Raw genomic sequence first — 14,560 nt, forward strand, 5'->3', positions numbered from 1 at the left:
GCACGGCAATGCAAAGGACCCGTCACGTGGGAGGGTGATGTTAGAAGCCTCACTCAGCTCTGCACCCACTCCCGACTGCCAGCCACCAAAATTTTGCAGCAGTGTTACAGAACAGCATTAACCTGTCTCAGCACCACTCTGAGTGACATGTCCTGGTACCCACTGATAGCGCCTTCTCTCTTTCATTCCTTCCTCTTCCTTTCTCAGTGCTGCTCCCTCTTCTCTTGCTCCCTGTTTACAGCAGCTATTTCCAGCTTCCCTGTCCCCCTGCCCTATGCCCAGAGCTTTCTGTCTCTCCCACTGATGACACTGCTGGCAGGGATGTGGGGACAAGGACCCTCCTTGTGCCCCTGACACCGCTCTCCCAGCTGGGGTTTTGTAGATACACTCATTTAAAACGTGATCTCCGCCCAAATGCTGTAGGTGGGACATAGCCTTTCGTGCTGCTATCCTGTTACTACAGGGCAAGTTCACCCTGCCCTGTATTTGTAGGCAGACACCAGCAAGTTGTGCTTGTTCTGCTTGTCTTTTGAACCAGAAATCAGCACAGGACCAAGGCCCCACTGCATGCTGCCTCTCGGCCGTGTTTGTTACCTGAGACGTTGGGATACGCTTTGATAGTTTGGGCTTTTTGCAGCTTGGGGTCTGAGCAGAGCATCTGCCTATGATGTGCAGGATTACCTTGTTCCTGTGCTACCTTTCAAAGGCAGAAGACTGCAAGTCCTCACACTGCCCCCTCATGAATAATCTTCAAATATACTTTTTGTTTCCCCAGTCAAAGGCTTACAAGTCTCAAATCCCCTCACTCTCCCTCAAGGTCTCCATCTGAACAGAGGCCCACGGCAATGCTGCCGAGGTGTTTGAAAGTACACCAGCTCTCCTGGCTGCGATACACACTGCTGATCCTGGAGCTGTCACCAGAGGGCTTAGTGGCACAGGCTTTTCCCCTCTAAGCATTAAAAACAATTAAAAGTGCAAAGGTGGTTATTGTTGGCACTGTGAAGTATAGCAACCGTGATTCCTTTTCCGAGCCTGTGCAGCATGCTTTGCAAGGATGCGCTTTTGTCTTTGGAGCACCTCATTCCCTCTTAACCATGCTCCCAGTGAGCATTAACAGCCCTCCAGCACAGCTGCTCCGGTCCTGGGCTGCTCTTTGATCTGTACTTCACAACCGCAGCATTTCATCCACAACGGGCAAGGAGCAGAGAGGAAAGAGAAGAGATTTCAAGCAATGTCTGAAGAATAACATCAGCGTCTTCCCCTTTTTCATGGGGGGAGGTCACAGGGTGGTAGTGGTGGTGGGGCGGGGGGGAGCTATGCTAAAGGGTTATGCAGTGTCTTGCCAGAGCTCAGAAGTTGCTTTTTGCTTGGTTGGTTGGGAGAAGGCCAAGTGCTGAAAAACATGATACTCCTTTCTGCAGAAACTCTCGCTGCAGGCTCCTTCTGTAGGAGGCATTTGTGCTGCCCTGTCCCATCCTTTCTGGGATGGATATAACCACCTCAGGACAGAGATAAGACACATACCTAAGCCAGCATTGCCAGCTTTAATATATTCCATTCCTTAAACCAGCATGTTTTCCCCTTTGTAGCCTTGAGGCTTTGGGGTGCACAACCACAGCTAACAAAGCGCCAGGTACTAGGGTTTTTGCTCACTCCTTTTACTGCATGATTGGATCCAAGGAGATGAGTGGAGTGCGATGAGGTGAGGGGATGCTGGAGTGAAGTTCGGTCCTGTCCCAGCACACCGCTGTGTTTGTGTACTTGTTAGAGCGGGGAGGGGCAGAGGAAAAACAGATCAAACGCTCTTGCCTGCCTGTTTATAGATTTTCCAAACTTCCTACACAGGAAAACCTTTTTTCACACGAAACCCTTCTGAGTTGAAAGGGAAGTTCATCCACACCAAGCTAAGGAAAAGCAGCAGGGGTTTTGGCTTCACCGTCGTTGGAGGGGATGAGCCGGATGAATTTCTCCAAATCAAAAGTTTGGTGCTTGATGGCCCTGCAGCGCTGGATGGCAAAATGGAAACAGGTACCGATGCTTTAAATCAAAATCACCACCACGACTTTAGTTTATGTTTTTACAGCTGTTTTTATGTACAATTCATAAAGGACTGTAGTCATCATCCCCTTTTTGGGAAAAGGTATTCAGCTTTCTCATCAGCAAGCAGGGAAGTGAGATATGTTGAGGGATATGGTAAAAATCTTACAGCAAGGCACTTCATGTGCTGGAATTTCACCTCAGGTGTCAAAATATCCAGCTGGGGCTCTGCCCCTCTGGAGAGGAGCCAGCAGTTGTGGGATCCCACATCAGGCTGCAGGTCACTGCTCCCTGCTGCAGCAATGGATGCTTTGTTTTTCTAGGGCTGCATCACTGTGGGTTTGTGTATCTGCCATGCTGCTCACCTCGTCTCCCAGACTACTGCCAGGGAACGGGTGGAGGAGTGGTCCAGTTTGCATTTCCCTGTGTGGAGGTGCCAAGGGCCGGTTGGGTTTTCCAGAGATCAGGCCCAGCGTGATGAAATCCTGTTAGGATTCACCTGAGGTCACAACTCCTCACTTGCAGGTGGAGGATCACAACATTAAACATCCTTGTGTTGCAGCCCCAGTGTTAAAAAATGAATCATAACTTCATTGATACCTAGATTTCAGGCTGAAATATGTCTCAGACATGACACGTGGCATCATATTTGAGCAGTTGGTATTTGAGAGCCTTCTGTTGTAGCTCTCATGTGCTCTCGGTTTTGTTTCTATCATATGTCAGTGTAGCACAGTGTGTAACAGTGAGAGCTGGGCTTCAAAATAACTGTTAAGTGGCCATATACAGTCATTGGAATTTATTAATATTTTTCATGAGCCAATTCCATTTTCACTTTCCAAAATGTTTAGGTACATAAAGGCTTTATGCAGTGAATCCATCGTGTACAGGTAGTTGTTGCTTTCCTAAGTGTCACAGCTCCTTTTCCTTGCAAAGTTACTGAAGTGCTACTGTTTACCTGTGAGTGGTACCCGTGGATGCTGCGGATCAGCTCGCAGGCTCTAGTCCTCACCTTCCCAGGTGCACAAAACATACATGTTTGGTATATCTGTCTGTATCCTCTGCAGGGGACGTCATAGTCAGCGTGAACGATACCTGTGTGCTGGGGCACACTCATGCTCAAGTTGTGAAAATCTTCCAGTCCATCCCCATCGGTGCCAGTGTGGACCTCGAACTGTGCCGAGGCTACCCCCTGCCCTTCGATCCTGATGATCCCAACACGAGCCTGGTTACGTCCGTGGCAATTTTGGACAAAGAGCCGATCATTGTGAACGGGCAGGAAAATTATGACTCCCCCGCGAGCCACAGTAGTAAAACAGGGAAAGTAAATGGCACAAAGGAAGCAAGACCCAGCAGCCCGGTTGAGGTCTCCTCCAACGGACCCCATGGTTACCCCAATGACACGGTCTCTTTGGCGTCTTCGATAGCAACACAACCTGAACTCATAACTGTGCATATAGTGAAAGGGCCTATGGGCTTTGGGTTTACTATAGCAGACAGTCCCGGTGGGGGCGGCCAAAGAGTGAAACAAATTGTGGACAGCCCGCGGTGCCGCGGCCTGAAGGAGGGTGATCTTATAGTCGAAGTTAACAAGAAGAATGTGCAGAGCCTCACTCACAACCAGGTGGTGGATATGCTGATTGAATGTCCTAAGGGAAGCGAAGTCACATTGCTGGTGCAGCGAGGAGGTAAGTCTTCAAAACTGCTTTGAAACATTTCTTCTTGAAATTTCAAAAAAAAAAAAAAAATGCACGTCACGAAAAACCTGCTCTCCTAAGCTTCTCTGTAGAAATGGCTTATGTCCTAAGGTACAGGAACTGTCCCAAGTTGGCACTTGTCACGTCACGTAGATGGTTAAATTATTTATTTTTGATGCTGTGCTGGGGGGATTGTGCTTGTAGTTCCCATGTGCACATGCACTACACATGTCTTCTGGTTGTGCACAAAAGGGTGGTATGGTTACATGTATGGTAACACCTTTACTTACATAACAAACACTGATCTCATGCTCGTAAAAATTATTTTAAATAGAACATGGCCATTTCTTGAGCTGTTTTGGGAGATGGAAGAGGCTGGTAATACGTTCTGTAATTTGCAGTCTTCAGAATCAGATATCTAACGACTTTTCACTGTGGAAGGGTTACACCTGGGATACAGTTGGGAGTGGGGGAAAGAATTTAAACTTCTCCAAGTTGTAAGCAATTGAAGTGTTACTTCTGGACACATTTATTTGCTGCACAATTGGGAGCTGAGCTCATTTTCGGTTGCGTTGCTGAGAGGCTACCAGCGGACACAAAAACCTCCCTACGGGCAGTATGTCTGCATCCCACCTGGGAGCACGGATGGTCGGTGACCCGTCGATGGGGTCAGTCCATCCACACATAGCAAGTGTAAAGCAATCTGAGGTAGCACACCCCACCTCACGTAGCATACTTTTAGTCTGTGGATTAAAATCACTGGAAGAGTTAGTGTCAAGCTTGCAGCTGTTGAGTGCAAAGTCAAGAGCGGAGTGGTCAGCTCTCCCTCTCTCTGCTCTGGCATCGGCAGCAGGGATCGGAGAGGGGCAAATCCCCGGCCCTGCTGCGCTCCCTTTCCCATGCCGCGGGTTTATAGACAACAGGCACATGGTGCCCAGCGCCTCGCAGGGACAAGCGTGCTGTAGAGACAGTGTTAAGCTGACAAGTAGGTGCCGAACGCAGCCCCCAGCCAGCCCTGGGAGGAGTGTTTGATAGAAAAGTACTTTTCTGATGCCCTTTCTAAAGTGTTTTGATTGTAGTAGTTAGCAACAAAAGGCAGTCCATTTTAATGGGGGACAAGCTGCTTTCTGAATTTGCGACTCTGGTTTGTTGTTTTTAAAGACCTATTTCAAGGAATTGAGGACATTGATTCTGCAATTAATAGCAGCTCTGGAGAAAGCACTGCCTTTCTTTCACTCCTTCCTTTCCAAGTGCTTACCGTGTTTTTGTATTTTGATAGTAAATTAAAAAGTAAAGAATAGATTAAAAATTCCCCAATTTTCAAAGTGTGAGTTCCTTAAAGACTTCCAATACTACAGAATTTTTAAAAATGTACTGCGTTCTCATGATTAATATATGTACTATGGAGAAAATATGGTTGGAAGAAAAATAGCAGCTATTATTAATTCTCCTGGAGAGCGCATATATATCTGGTAACACCATACATTAATTATTTGAATTGTGGCTGACATTTAATAATCCTCCTTATGCCTTGAAGGCATAATGAAAAGATTTGATGAGAAAATAAAAGCATAGTTTTAATAAGATAGTAAATAGCTCCCTGGTAATCTTGCTGAATCTCTCTCTTCTTTTATTTAATCGAGATACTAACCAGATGTTGAGCATTTGCTATCACCTTCCTAGAGAGATACTATATCAGTCTCCTTGAACTGCCTCCCTCCCCTCCTTCAAGGTCCTGACATTTCCATCTGAGCATAGAGCACTTGCAGTTCCAAATTTCACGCTCTCGTGGTACCACCAGAAACTGTGGTGGCCCTGGATCCACAGTTAATCATTGAAACATGTTTTTCTTCACATCCAGAAGAAAGCTGGACCGAAAGGCACTCAGGTTATGGCATGGAAGCCGAGCAGAATACGGACAGCAATAGTAGCCCTAGAATCAAAACCAGGCAGGTTTGTTTAAAGCTTGTGAGATGGAGCTTGCTAAAATGCACCCAGCCCTCAGTGCTGCCGTGTGTGGGTCCTTTCTCCTGTAACTTTACCTCGTGTTACCCCGGCCAAGTCTTTTATCAGAAGTACCATCCCCAGACAAGGTGTCGCTATTTATTTTGGTCCGATTACAGAAATGTCTTTGGCTCTGGTGTCTGATAAGCCTCTTCAGGGCTCCCGAAGCAGTTCTTCTTCAGCTTCACTGTCAGATGTCCTTTCCTCCTCCTCCCTCTGGTGTCCAGTGAAGAAAATGCTCAGATGCTGTCAGGCATCCTTGCATTAGCCTAACATTTGCATTCAGTCAGGCTTTGCGGGAAGCATCCCTGCAACACTAAGGCTGGTGTTCAGAGCTGTCGAAAGGATTTGTCAGAAGTGATTACTAATCAGGCAGAAAAATATCAGAGAGAGATGTGTAATATATGGGAAAAGCACTGCCTGCTCCAAGCTACTGGTGCACTCCCAACAATGAGGTTTAATTGTTAAAATGCAAACCCCCAGCTGCTGAGAGCAGCCTGTAAAATATTTACTGTATTCGGCTGAAGCGCTGGCTTAGGGGAGTGGGCAAGTCCTGCCGCTGCCTTTGAGTGAGGAACAGAGGGGTGATTTCAGGAAGGAAGAAGCTGAAATGCCCCCTCTGTGTGCTCGGCTGCTCATGTGCCATCTGAAAATCATTTGTGGAATCATACAAGATTGGGGCGGGGGATAAAGACATTAAGAAAGGGACAATATCAGGTCATTGAGATTTGCTTCCCTTAGAGAACGTGCCTTATCTATGTTCTGGTTTAACTTTTTATTTTCCACTTCCTCCTCCCCTCTCTAGGCCTTAATTGTATTATTGCTCTTGTTTTCCTATTTCACCTATACATAGTGGTGGATAAAACTCACTGGGCACATCTCATGGGCACATCTCATGGTTTGGACCTCAGCACTTGAAGGGTTCAGGAAGGATGAACTCCGTGTGGAGGCAGGGTGCAGAGGAGCTAATTGGGCAAGACCAGATTGGAAAAGCTGCTTTTGCCTAGCAAAATGAACGGACAGAGAAGACAAAATTATTGTCTCTAACTATTAGGTAGAAGAGACAGGAGATACTTAAAGCAAAGAGAGATCTTGGCTGAAGAACAACTGGGTGTTGTTGGGCCATGAGTAATTTAAACTGTAAATAAGAAGAAAGTGCCAAGCCATTAGAGCCTGTAAGTCAAGCTGGAGGAGGCGTAAAGCCTTTGCTGCCTGAAGGTGAAGTAAGCACGTTTAAGGGGATATGACATGGTGCCTGGAACAGCAGAGGAGATGCTTGATAACCCAGCAGGACCATTCAGGGGCTGGGTACCTGAAAGTAAACCAGTGCTACTGGTTACGAAATGCAGAATTAAGCATATGTTTTTGTCCCTGCACTGCACAATGTGATTACACATTTCAGTTATTTTAAAGAATTATTGTTAATAAGGCCACAAAATGCACGCCTTTATTTTGAATATTTGTAGCTGAAAAGGTTCTTTTAACCTTGTACCTACAAAGTACATGAAGTACTTTTGTCCTGAAAAAAAAAGCAAAGGTAATAATATTTGCCACTTGAAATCCATTTGTTATTGAAGTCTTGTCTACGCACAGTAATCAGCTGAAATGAGCAATTCTCAAATACCTCTCCATTCTGCACAGATTCTATTCATAATAAAAGCAACATTTTGTCAGAATAATTTCCCTGCTTCCTAAGTGACTTTTATTCCAGGGAGTGGTGTCTGTGCTGGGACAGGTGGGCGGCTGTTTCAGAACAACTTATTCTGTGCTGTATTTTTGGGGGGCACTGAGGTTTAACATTCATTTCAGTGAGAACATTTGTGTGTCATATTGATGTATTTTGTCAATTACCTCAGATTAAACAGGATTATTTTTCTCCTTTTTTCCTCCGTTTTTTTAAAGGTCAGTCTTCATGTCATCCAAAAATATTGTGATTGGTTTGCGTTCCATTCCAAGAATTAAGCTGAGCAGTTTTCATGCAGGTTTGAATGGACAGTTTCCCTTCAAAGCTTTCATAGTTAGTGTTCACCAGCATCTTTATTCACCAGAAGGTTGAAAATAGCATAAATCTTGAGTCTGATCTACGTAATTCCCTCGGAGATGAGTTCCCACTTTGCTCCAGATCAAAGTAAGAGCATGCAGGTGAAATGTCACTCACAGGTCATGTGCAAATCAGTGGAGTTTCTAATGGTTTCCCTAGTGCCAAATTCACATTAAGCTGGGGAATGGAAATCAGTCTTTTGAGAAAAATACGATATATATGCTGGAGTTTCAAAACGAAATGTATTTTATGGGAAGAAGAACCTATGCAACATCTACCTGTCTAAATGCCCGTCAGTGGGCACCTGAGCGCTTACCTCCATGTAAAAGCAAAGTCCATAATAAATTCTCTGTTCATGGTTCAATTGAGTGGAAGGTGCTTGTGGGGAACGATGAGGTAGGTGGCAGTGGGGAGAGGCCTGTGCCAATAGTCCGGCTCGTTCGGTCTGTGACTCTATGGTCTGAAGGAGGTCCTTGTGATACATATGGCTGTACAAAGATTTGCAGCAATGGAACAAAACTACAAAGCTCTAAAGCAATAAACCTATTAAGTCTCCTTAGCTAGATGGACCTTCTCTTGCTGTTCCAGTGATGCTCTTGGCATGTGAGGGTAATTAACCTCCACCACTTCCCATGGAGAGGAGTTCACTCCTCCTTCTTGTGCTAGAGTCAGCTGCTCTGGACTTGAAGGCTGTTTCTGTAGCCTAAAATGGAAGTACATTTTTTTCTTTATTTATCTTGTGTCCATGCCATTGGAACATCACATAGTAATATAAAGATACGTGTCTTTTTCTCTATGCTGCTTGCTGCAGCTCCAGGCTCCCTGAAGCCGGGGTAGAGAGAGTTACAAGATCCTTTAGACACAGTGGGAAAACTTTACAAACAATATATCAGAACAACTTATAACAACTTATAACAATATGATTGAAATCAGATTGCTCTTTGAGATCTAGAGTGTCAAAATACAATGCTCAGGCATAAATGAGCAATGGCATTGAGCATTAAATATCTGAGCTGAGTGAAATCCCTTACTGCTGCTGGTTTCAGAGGACATCTCCTCACTACTCCTTTCTGCCTCCACCATGAACAGCTATCAGTCTGAATTTTATAAGCAAAAATATTGTCTTTCTACTTGTTTTTCAAGATCTTCTCCCCCCACTGAAATGAAATTTTCCCTTACTGTCCTTACCAGAAGTGTTGGAAACGGATCGTTTAGTGGTAAGAGCCAAACAAAACAAAAAAAGCAGTATCTCACAGTGTTGGAATTAGAGCTCCTTTTCAGTTGCTATCCCTAATGATGTAAAACCATGGTAATTAGAGCTGCAATCAGCTATTCAGTGCAGACTTGAACTCTTTTGAACAAGCCACTCACTTCTGTTTGCCCTTTAGGCTTGCAGTGAAGAGCGAGTTGAAAGTCATGCCACTTAAGCATCTAGCTGCCAGAAAATTTCAGACTGTCTTAGCATCTGCTGAAATAGAGAAAAAGTGAGTCCAAACTGCATTTAGGACAAAAATCACAACCTGGGAATCATATGACCGTTACCACAGAGCATGTTTGCCTGTGCCAAAGCCTCTGGAAAGGGAAGAAAAGGTCAGCATTTCCAGCAGCGTTTTCAGTTCCTAGTACAGAGGGAGCAGAGCATTATACTGGGGTCTTTGTCCCATGCTTGGATCCGTAGGAACTCCTGTGGAAATCCGTCTCGCTGAGCACAGAGCTGCTGGTACGGATCGTCTAGCATGCCACCTTTATGGTTGGTTTTCTTATTCTACTCCCCAGCCCACCATGTTGTGGCAGCTTCTTCCCTGACCCAAAACAGGAGCAGATCTAATTCCTCTCTGCCATATGGTATGCTCAACTGACCTCTGCATTCTTTGAAAATCAAATTTCAAGTCACCTCTTACCTTCTGTCAACGACCACTAGCTCCCAAAGCTCCCAGTACCTTCTGCTCAGGTACCTTCCATCAAATTTGCTTGTTGAATCTCAGCAATTTGTAACTCAGTATAGATTATTTTGAGCTGTACGCTGAAAAATACCTGATATCGTAGTGCAAATAATACCATCCAGAAATAACAGATGGGGGGATATTTTTGATAGCCCATAGGCAGCCCTCATTAGTTAATAAATTTTATTTAAAAAATCAGAATCATAGTATGCTTAAAGAGATATATGTCCATGTGTAATGCCAAGATTTATTTTTCAAGTTCATTACTTTGTATTCCAGGGTTATTACTTTGTAATTCCAGAGTTACAAATTTCCTAATTAAATGGAGAATCTCATTGGGCATTTAAAAATCTATCTTCAATTGCCTGGGAATAAGGGAATCACATTAGTAAAGTTTTTAAGTTGGTCTACGAACTACATTGAAAATTAAATTAAAGTTTTTTTAAAATGTTTTGCAAAGTTACTTTTTAATTTTCTGAAAACAGGGAATCCTAGTAAAAATACATTGCTGAAATACTCATTCAAGACAATTTTACCACAAGCGGACTCGTTTCCATGAGTTATGTGCAGGGAAGGAGCAGATCTGGGGGAACCTTTGCTTGGGAGTAGTTGCATCTTTTTTTTCCAAACCACCAAGTCACTCTTTGTTATTCTCTTCTCTCTGCTAAGTGAAATTATGTTCTAACAAGGCCAAAAAAGCTGATGAGACTTTAAAACAAGTTTAAAGCGATTTTGATGTCACATTTACTATTCTCTTGCAGCCTTATTCTGATTAGGGACTAGTATATCAAGGAGCAGATAGAAAAATCAGATGAAGTCAGGAAAAGATGAAATAAAGGAAATGTTACACATTTTGATATTTTTAATAAGAAGTTTGAAGTTCATACCCCTTATTAGAATTGCTTATGTGCATGTATTTCAATCCACTGTGCAAGTTAATTTTCCTCTGAACAGCTCTGGAGTCATAGATACGCCTTTTTGGGGCAATGCTGTGTATTGTTATGCATCACCATACACTGATCACTGGTAATTGGTTTTGTAAAGCAAGCTAGCAGGAACTTGTTTTCTCTTTGTGATAAAAATAAGCCAAACTTAACATTTAAAATCAGGTCGTCTTATAAATAATGTAATATTTGGGGATTACGCAGTGTTTTTTCTCCTTCAAAGTGCTTTACGGGTGTTAATCTTAGTGACATTAGCCGGTTTTTTTTGATGGTCTGAATTTGCAAGGTTTGGGATAACTGTGCTTACCAAAAACATGAAGGGAGGAAATTTTGGTGTTGCTGAAGTCCATGGCAAGGCTCCCGTTAGACTCCAGGAGGCAGCAGGGTTTCACCAAGGTTTTAGATGCCTACAAATGCCTGCAGCCACAAAGTGTAATTGTCGGTGACTTGTTCAGACATCAAATAGTTTGCTGTGCGTTACTAATGTTCGTACAAATAGTGCATTTGCGGGAACTAATTAATTAGCATTACCAGGTCATGCTGGAGTTTCTCAATGCAAGGCATCCGGTTGAAATACTAAGCAACAAATTCAAATATCAACCTCAAAAAGGTCGAGTGCTTAAAAATCCTACGTTAAGCTCCCAAAATTCCAGATATAAAAATACCACATCGGAGTTCTTTCTGTCTTTTTATTTCAAGCCTCTGGTATTCACATTCAATTGCCTTTTCTAAACCCTGGGAGGGTAAGAAACTCCAAACAAAGCACATTGTCATAGGAGCACCTGACTCCAAAACCAACAGCTTTATAATATTACAGTTCTGATAATGAAGGAGAATCGGCATCGCTGGTATGTGGACATTTTAATTGCCTGCAGAATTTCCAGCTCTTACTGGTGTGATGCATGCAAAGTGCTGACACTAATCTGTTAGTCATTTGAGGCACAAGTGTTTTCCCCTCAGCTACCCTTCATTAACTCCATTTGCACCGATTCTCTTCTAGAAATGAGTTAGCAAATGAAAAGATGCCTGTGAAATCTGCTTTTTGGGTCAGCATTAGTTTTACATCAGTTGCCCTGCATTTTTGTGGCAGCGTGGCCTATCTATGCTATAGCTTGTGTCCCCCAGATATATGTGTCATCTGAGCTCCAGAGTGGCTTGGAAGGGTAAAATGGAATAGAACAGTTGCTGATTCACTGCTTGGCATTTTGTTACACATTTTGCCTTTATTTCAAGGGCTGTGATAATTTCCTAAAGTTTTGAGATACTTCAGGAAGCGTCCTTTAAGGCCGGGAGGAAACCTGTACTTTAATTATTAAGGATGTGAACAATTAACGTATTTGGAATAACAAAATAATTGCGGTTTTGCGTAATCTTGCATGCTGACAGCACAACGGTGGTGGTATGCACGTTATGCGCACGGCTGCCTTTCTGCAGCAGGGAATCTAGATCTGCTTTAAAATCTCTTAAGAAAACCAAAGCATTTGCTGAATGCTGGAAGAAAAAAATGTCTGAAATCTTCCCATCAGGATGTTTTATTGCATGAACCACCTTATCTTGCAGAAAGCAGTAGGCTCTTAGATGAGAACAAAACAGGAGGTTGCTTAGCAAATGAAAGATGAGAGCTCTGAAATTCTTCCTAAAGGCTTTTTTTTTCTCCCTAGCTTGAGGTTTTGAAAGTTGGCTTTTTTTCCCCCCTTATGTTTTGATTTGGTTTTGGTATTAAATACTGAAGTGGTATAAGTGGAGCAACTCAAACCCACACGGTGTTGTTTTATATCAAATGTGATGTGATGTAACACAAGGTGGCACAGCAGAACCTAATACTATACACTAGATAAGGCAGATTTAGCTAGAGATGTGCCTCCCACATCTTCATCGGGATTTGCACAGCAGGAAATGGAGCAGACTCGGAGCTGTGCAGCAAGGAGGGTTTTATTCCACCCAGTTTTTCCTCCTACCCTTGCATACTGCCTGGGTGGCATTTCGGTGCGCGTGTACTTTTAAATAATGGGGTTTTATCAGCCACGTTGCAGGTAGGCGCAGTGGCTGCTGGTCTGATTTGGCATTATAATAACCAGTCATAATAGATTTAATGAGGTATCAGAAATCCAAGAAAGGTCTTTGTTTATCGCTGTCATTAAATACATTTGGAGAGTCATTAAAAGCAATAGCAGGTGGGCAAAACTGAGAAGAAGGATGGCTTTGTAAGGGACTAGTCAATGGTTTTGTTCTGAGACAGATTATTTTTAAATATGTATCCTCATGTCTCTAAGTCTCTCTATTCTGAATTTAATTTTTTTTCCATTCTGCATTGGGATTTTATGTTTATTCATTTTCATGTTTATTTTTTTTTCTTGGTCAGGTGAACTTATTTTTGTGATGGTGATAGTAATTAGGGAGCTAACAGCCGTAAGACCCTGTTAAAGCGGTTTCTTTTGTGCCAGAAGACCTGCAACGTACCATAAGTTGGTCTTGAGAAGTTGGCAGGGCTTGTAGAGGAGGCTGAGCTTCAGGAAGATGACACAGCTGGCTGAGGATGCTGGGGCAGGTCAGGGCCGTGTGGTTGGGGGCATGTGAAGGTAATGGTGGGGATGTGGTGGGTGAATATCAGTTCCCAGAAGTTTTGACTCCATCCTTATCCTTAATGGTTAGTTTTGGAGATGTACCGTTACATACTTGGCGATATATTGAGTTACTGATCTATTTTTATAGAAAACTGTATTTTAAATCAGATGAAGTAATGTTTTGTGAAAACATCTGCAAATCCATTGTCCTCTAGTAAATATTTCCTGCCTTAGTGTGCCATGCGTGCATGTGCACCCCTCAGGGTTGAATCTGGCTAAGCATTCCATAAATATTAGCTTGTTATTAAGGGATGTTATTTATTAATAGCAACATCAAACTAATGCCAAGAGGGCCCTATTTGTAGGGGTCCCCTTTGTGCAGGCTGCTCTCCAAATATGAAATACGAGAATCTGCCATAAACCACGCAGGTTTGAGCGTGTGGATTTACACCTTGTAACAGTGCTGTGATAAGTCTGAAGACAAACACCCTCACTGAGCAGGATAAATACAGATGTGACAATAGCAAAAAATGGTTTCTCCTCTACCAGTGTTCTCTGTGCTGAGGTTGGAGGTGGCCCATGAGATTGGCCTTGAGGTGCCGCTGCCCTTCGGCACCCACGTGGCCGTGCCACGGGATGGCCAGCTGAGGAGAGGGGGTTTGGGGCTGGACACCTTCAAAAGTGCAGCATACCCAAAAAATTGTGAGGTGTGCTCTAGAAAGATATGTAATACATGTGTACATGCACACACATATGTAAAAAAACCACGGAGATTTCTAATTACTTTCCAATTCTGGTGTTTACCATTCATGAGGTTTCAGAAATTTAATGTCTATGTACATATTTGTTTAAATATTAACAGAGATTTTAAACTAAGCATATGACTCCAACAGCTCGAGCTTTAGGAAAAACTCTTCATTTAATGAGCTTCAAAATAAAAATATAAGAACAGCTGATGTTCAACCATAGGTTAGATGGGTAATTGTCACACTAATTCTCAGTTTATTACCTTACTGTCATGGCATTAGCATATGTATCTTACTACATTGTTAAATTTATATTTTTGTAGTAATTAAATAGTATTTTATTAGCCTGTATCTTCTTTATCACTTCTAAAATCAATTCTGGTTTGAGATGCTGAAAATATGACAGAGACTTCAATTACGAGGAATTGTTTAGCTTCCTGACCAAAAATGAGTAATTGAGGCTAATACCATTTAACATCTTTAGAGCATCTAGAACTGAAATTCTTGTTAATGACAATAATATACTATGCCTCATTATGTTTTTTGCCAGTGCCAGTGGGTTAATAATGCTGGAGATGGTCTCTTGC

General features: G+C 43.0%; 1 protein-coding gene across 26 annotated transcripts in view; it reads left to right on the forward strand.

The window, feature by feature from the left end:
- The window catches only part of MAGI1 (membrane associated guanylate kinase, WW and PDZ domain containing 1), a 352,095-nt gene that overhangs the window by 292,514 nt on the left and 45,021 nt on the right, over nucleotides 1-14,560 (forward strand). For all 26 annotated transcript variants that reach the window (XM_054838040.1, XM_054838041.1, XM_054838046.1 and 23 more), the window contains 2 exons: nucleotides 1,846-2,028; nucleotides 3,102-3,722. In XM_054838040.1, coding sequence (XP_054694015.1) covers nucleotides 1,846-2,028; nucleotides 3,102-3,722 — 804 coding nt within the window. The remainder of the gene's footprint in view (nucleotides 1-1,845; nucleotides 2,029-3,101; nucleotides 3,723-14,560) is intronic.

Source organism: Grus americana, chromosome 11 (assembly GCF_028858705.1).
Source record: "Grus americana isolate bGruAme1 chromosome 11, bGruAme1.mat, whole genome shotgun sequence".
In the NCBI taxonomy this organism is placed as follows: Eukaryota; Metazoa; Chordata; class Aves; order Gruiformes; family Gruidae; genus Grus; species Grus americana.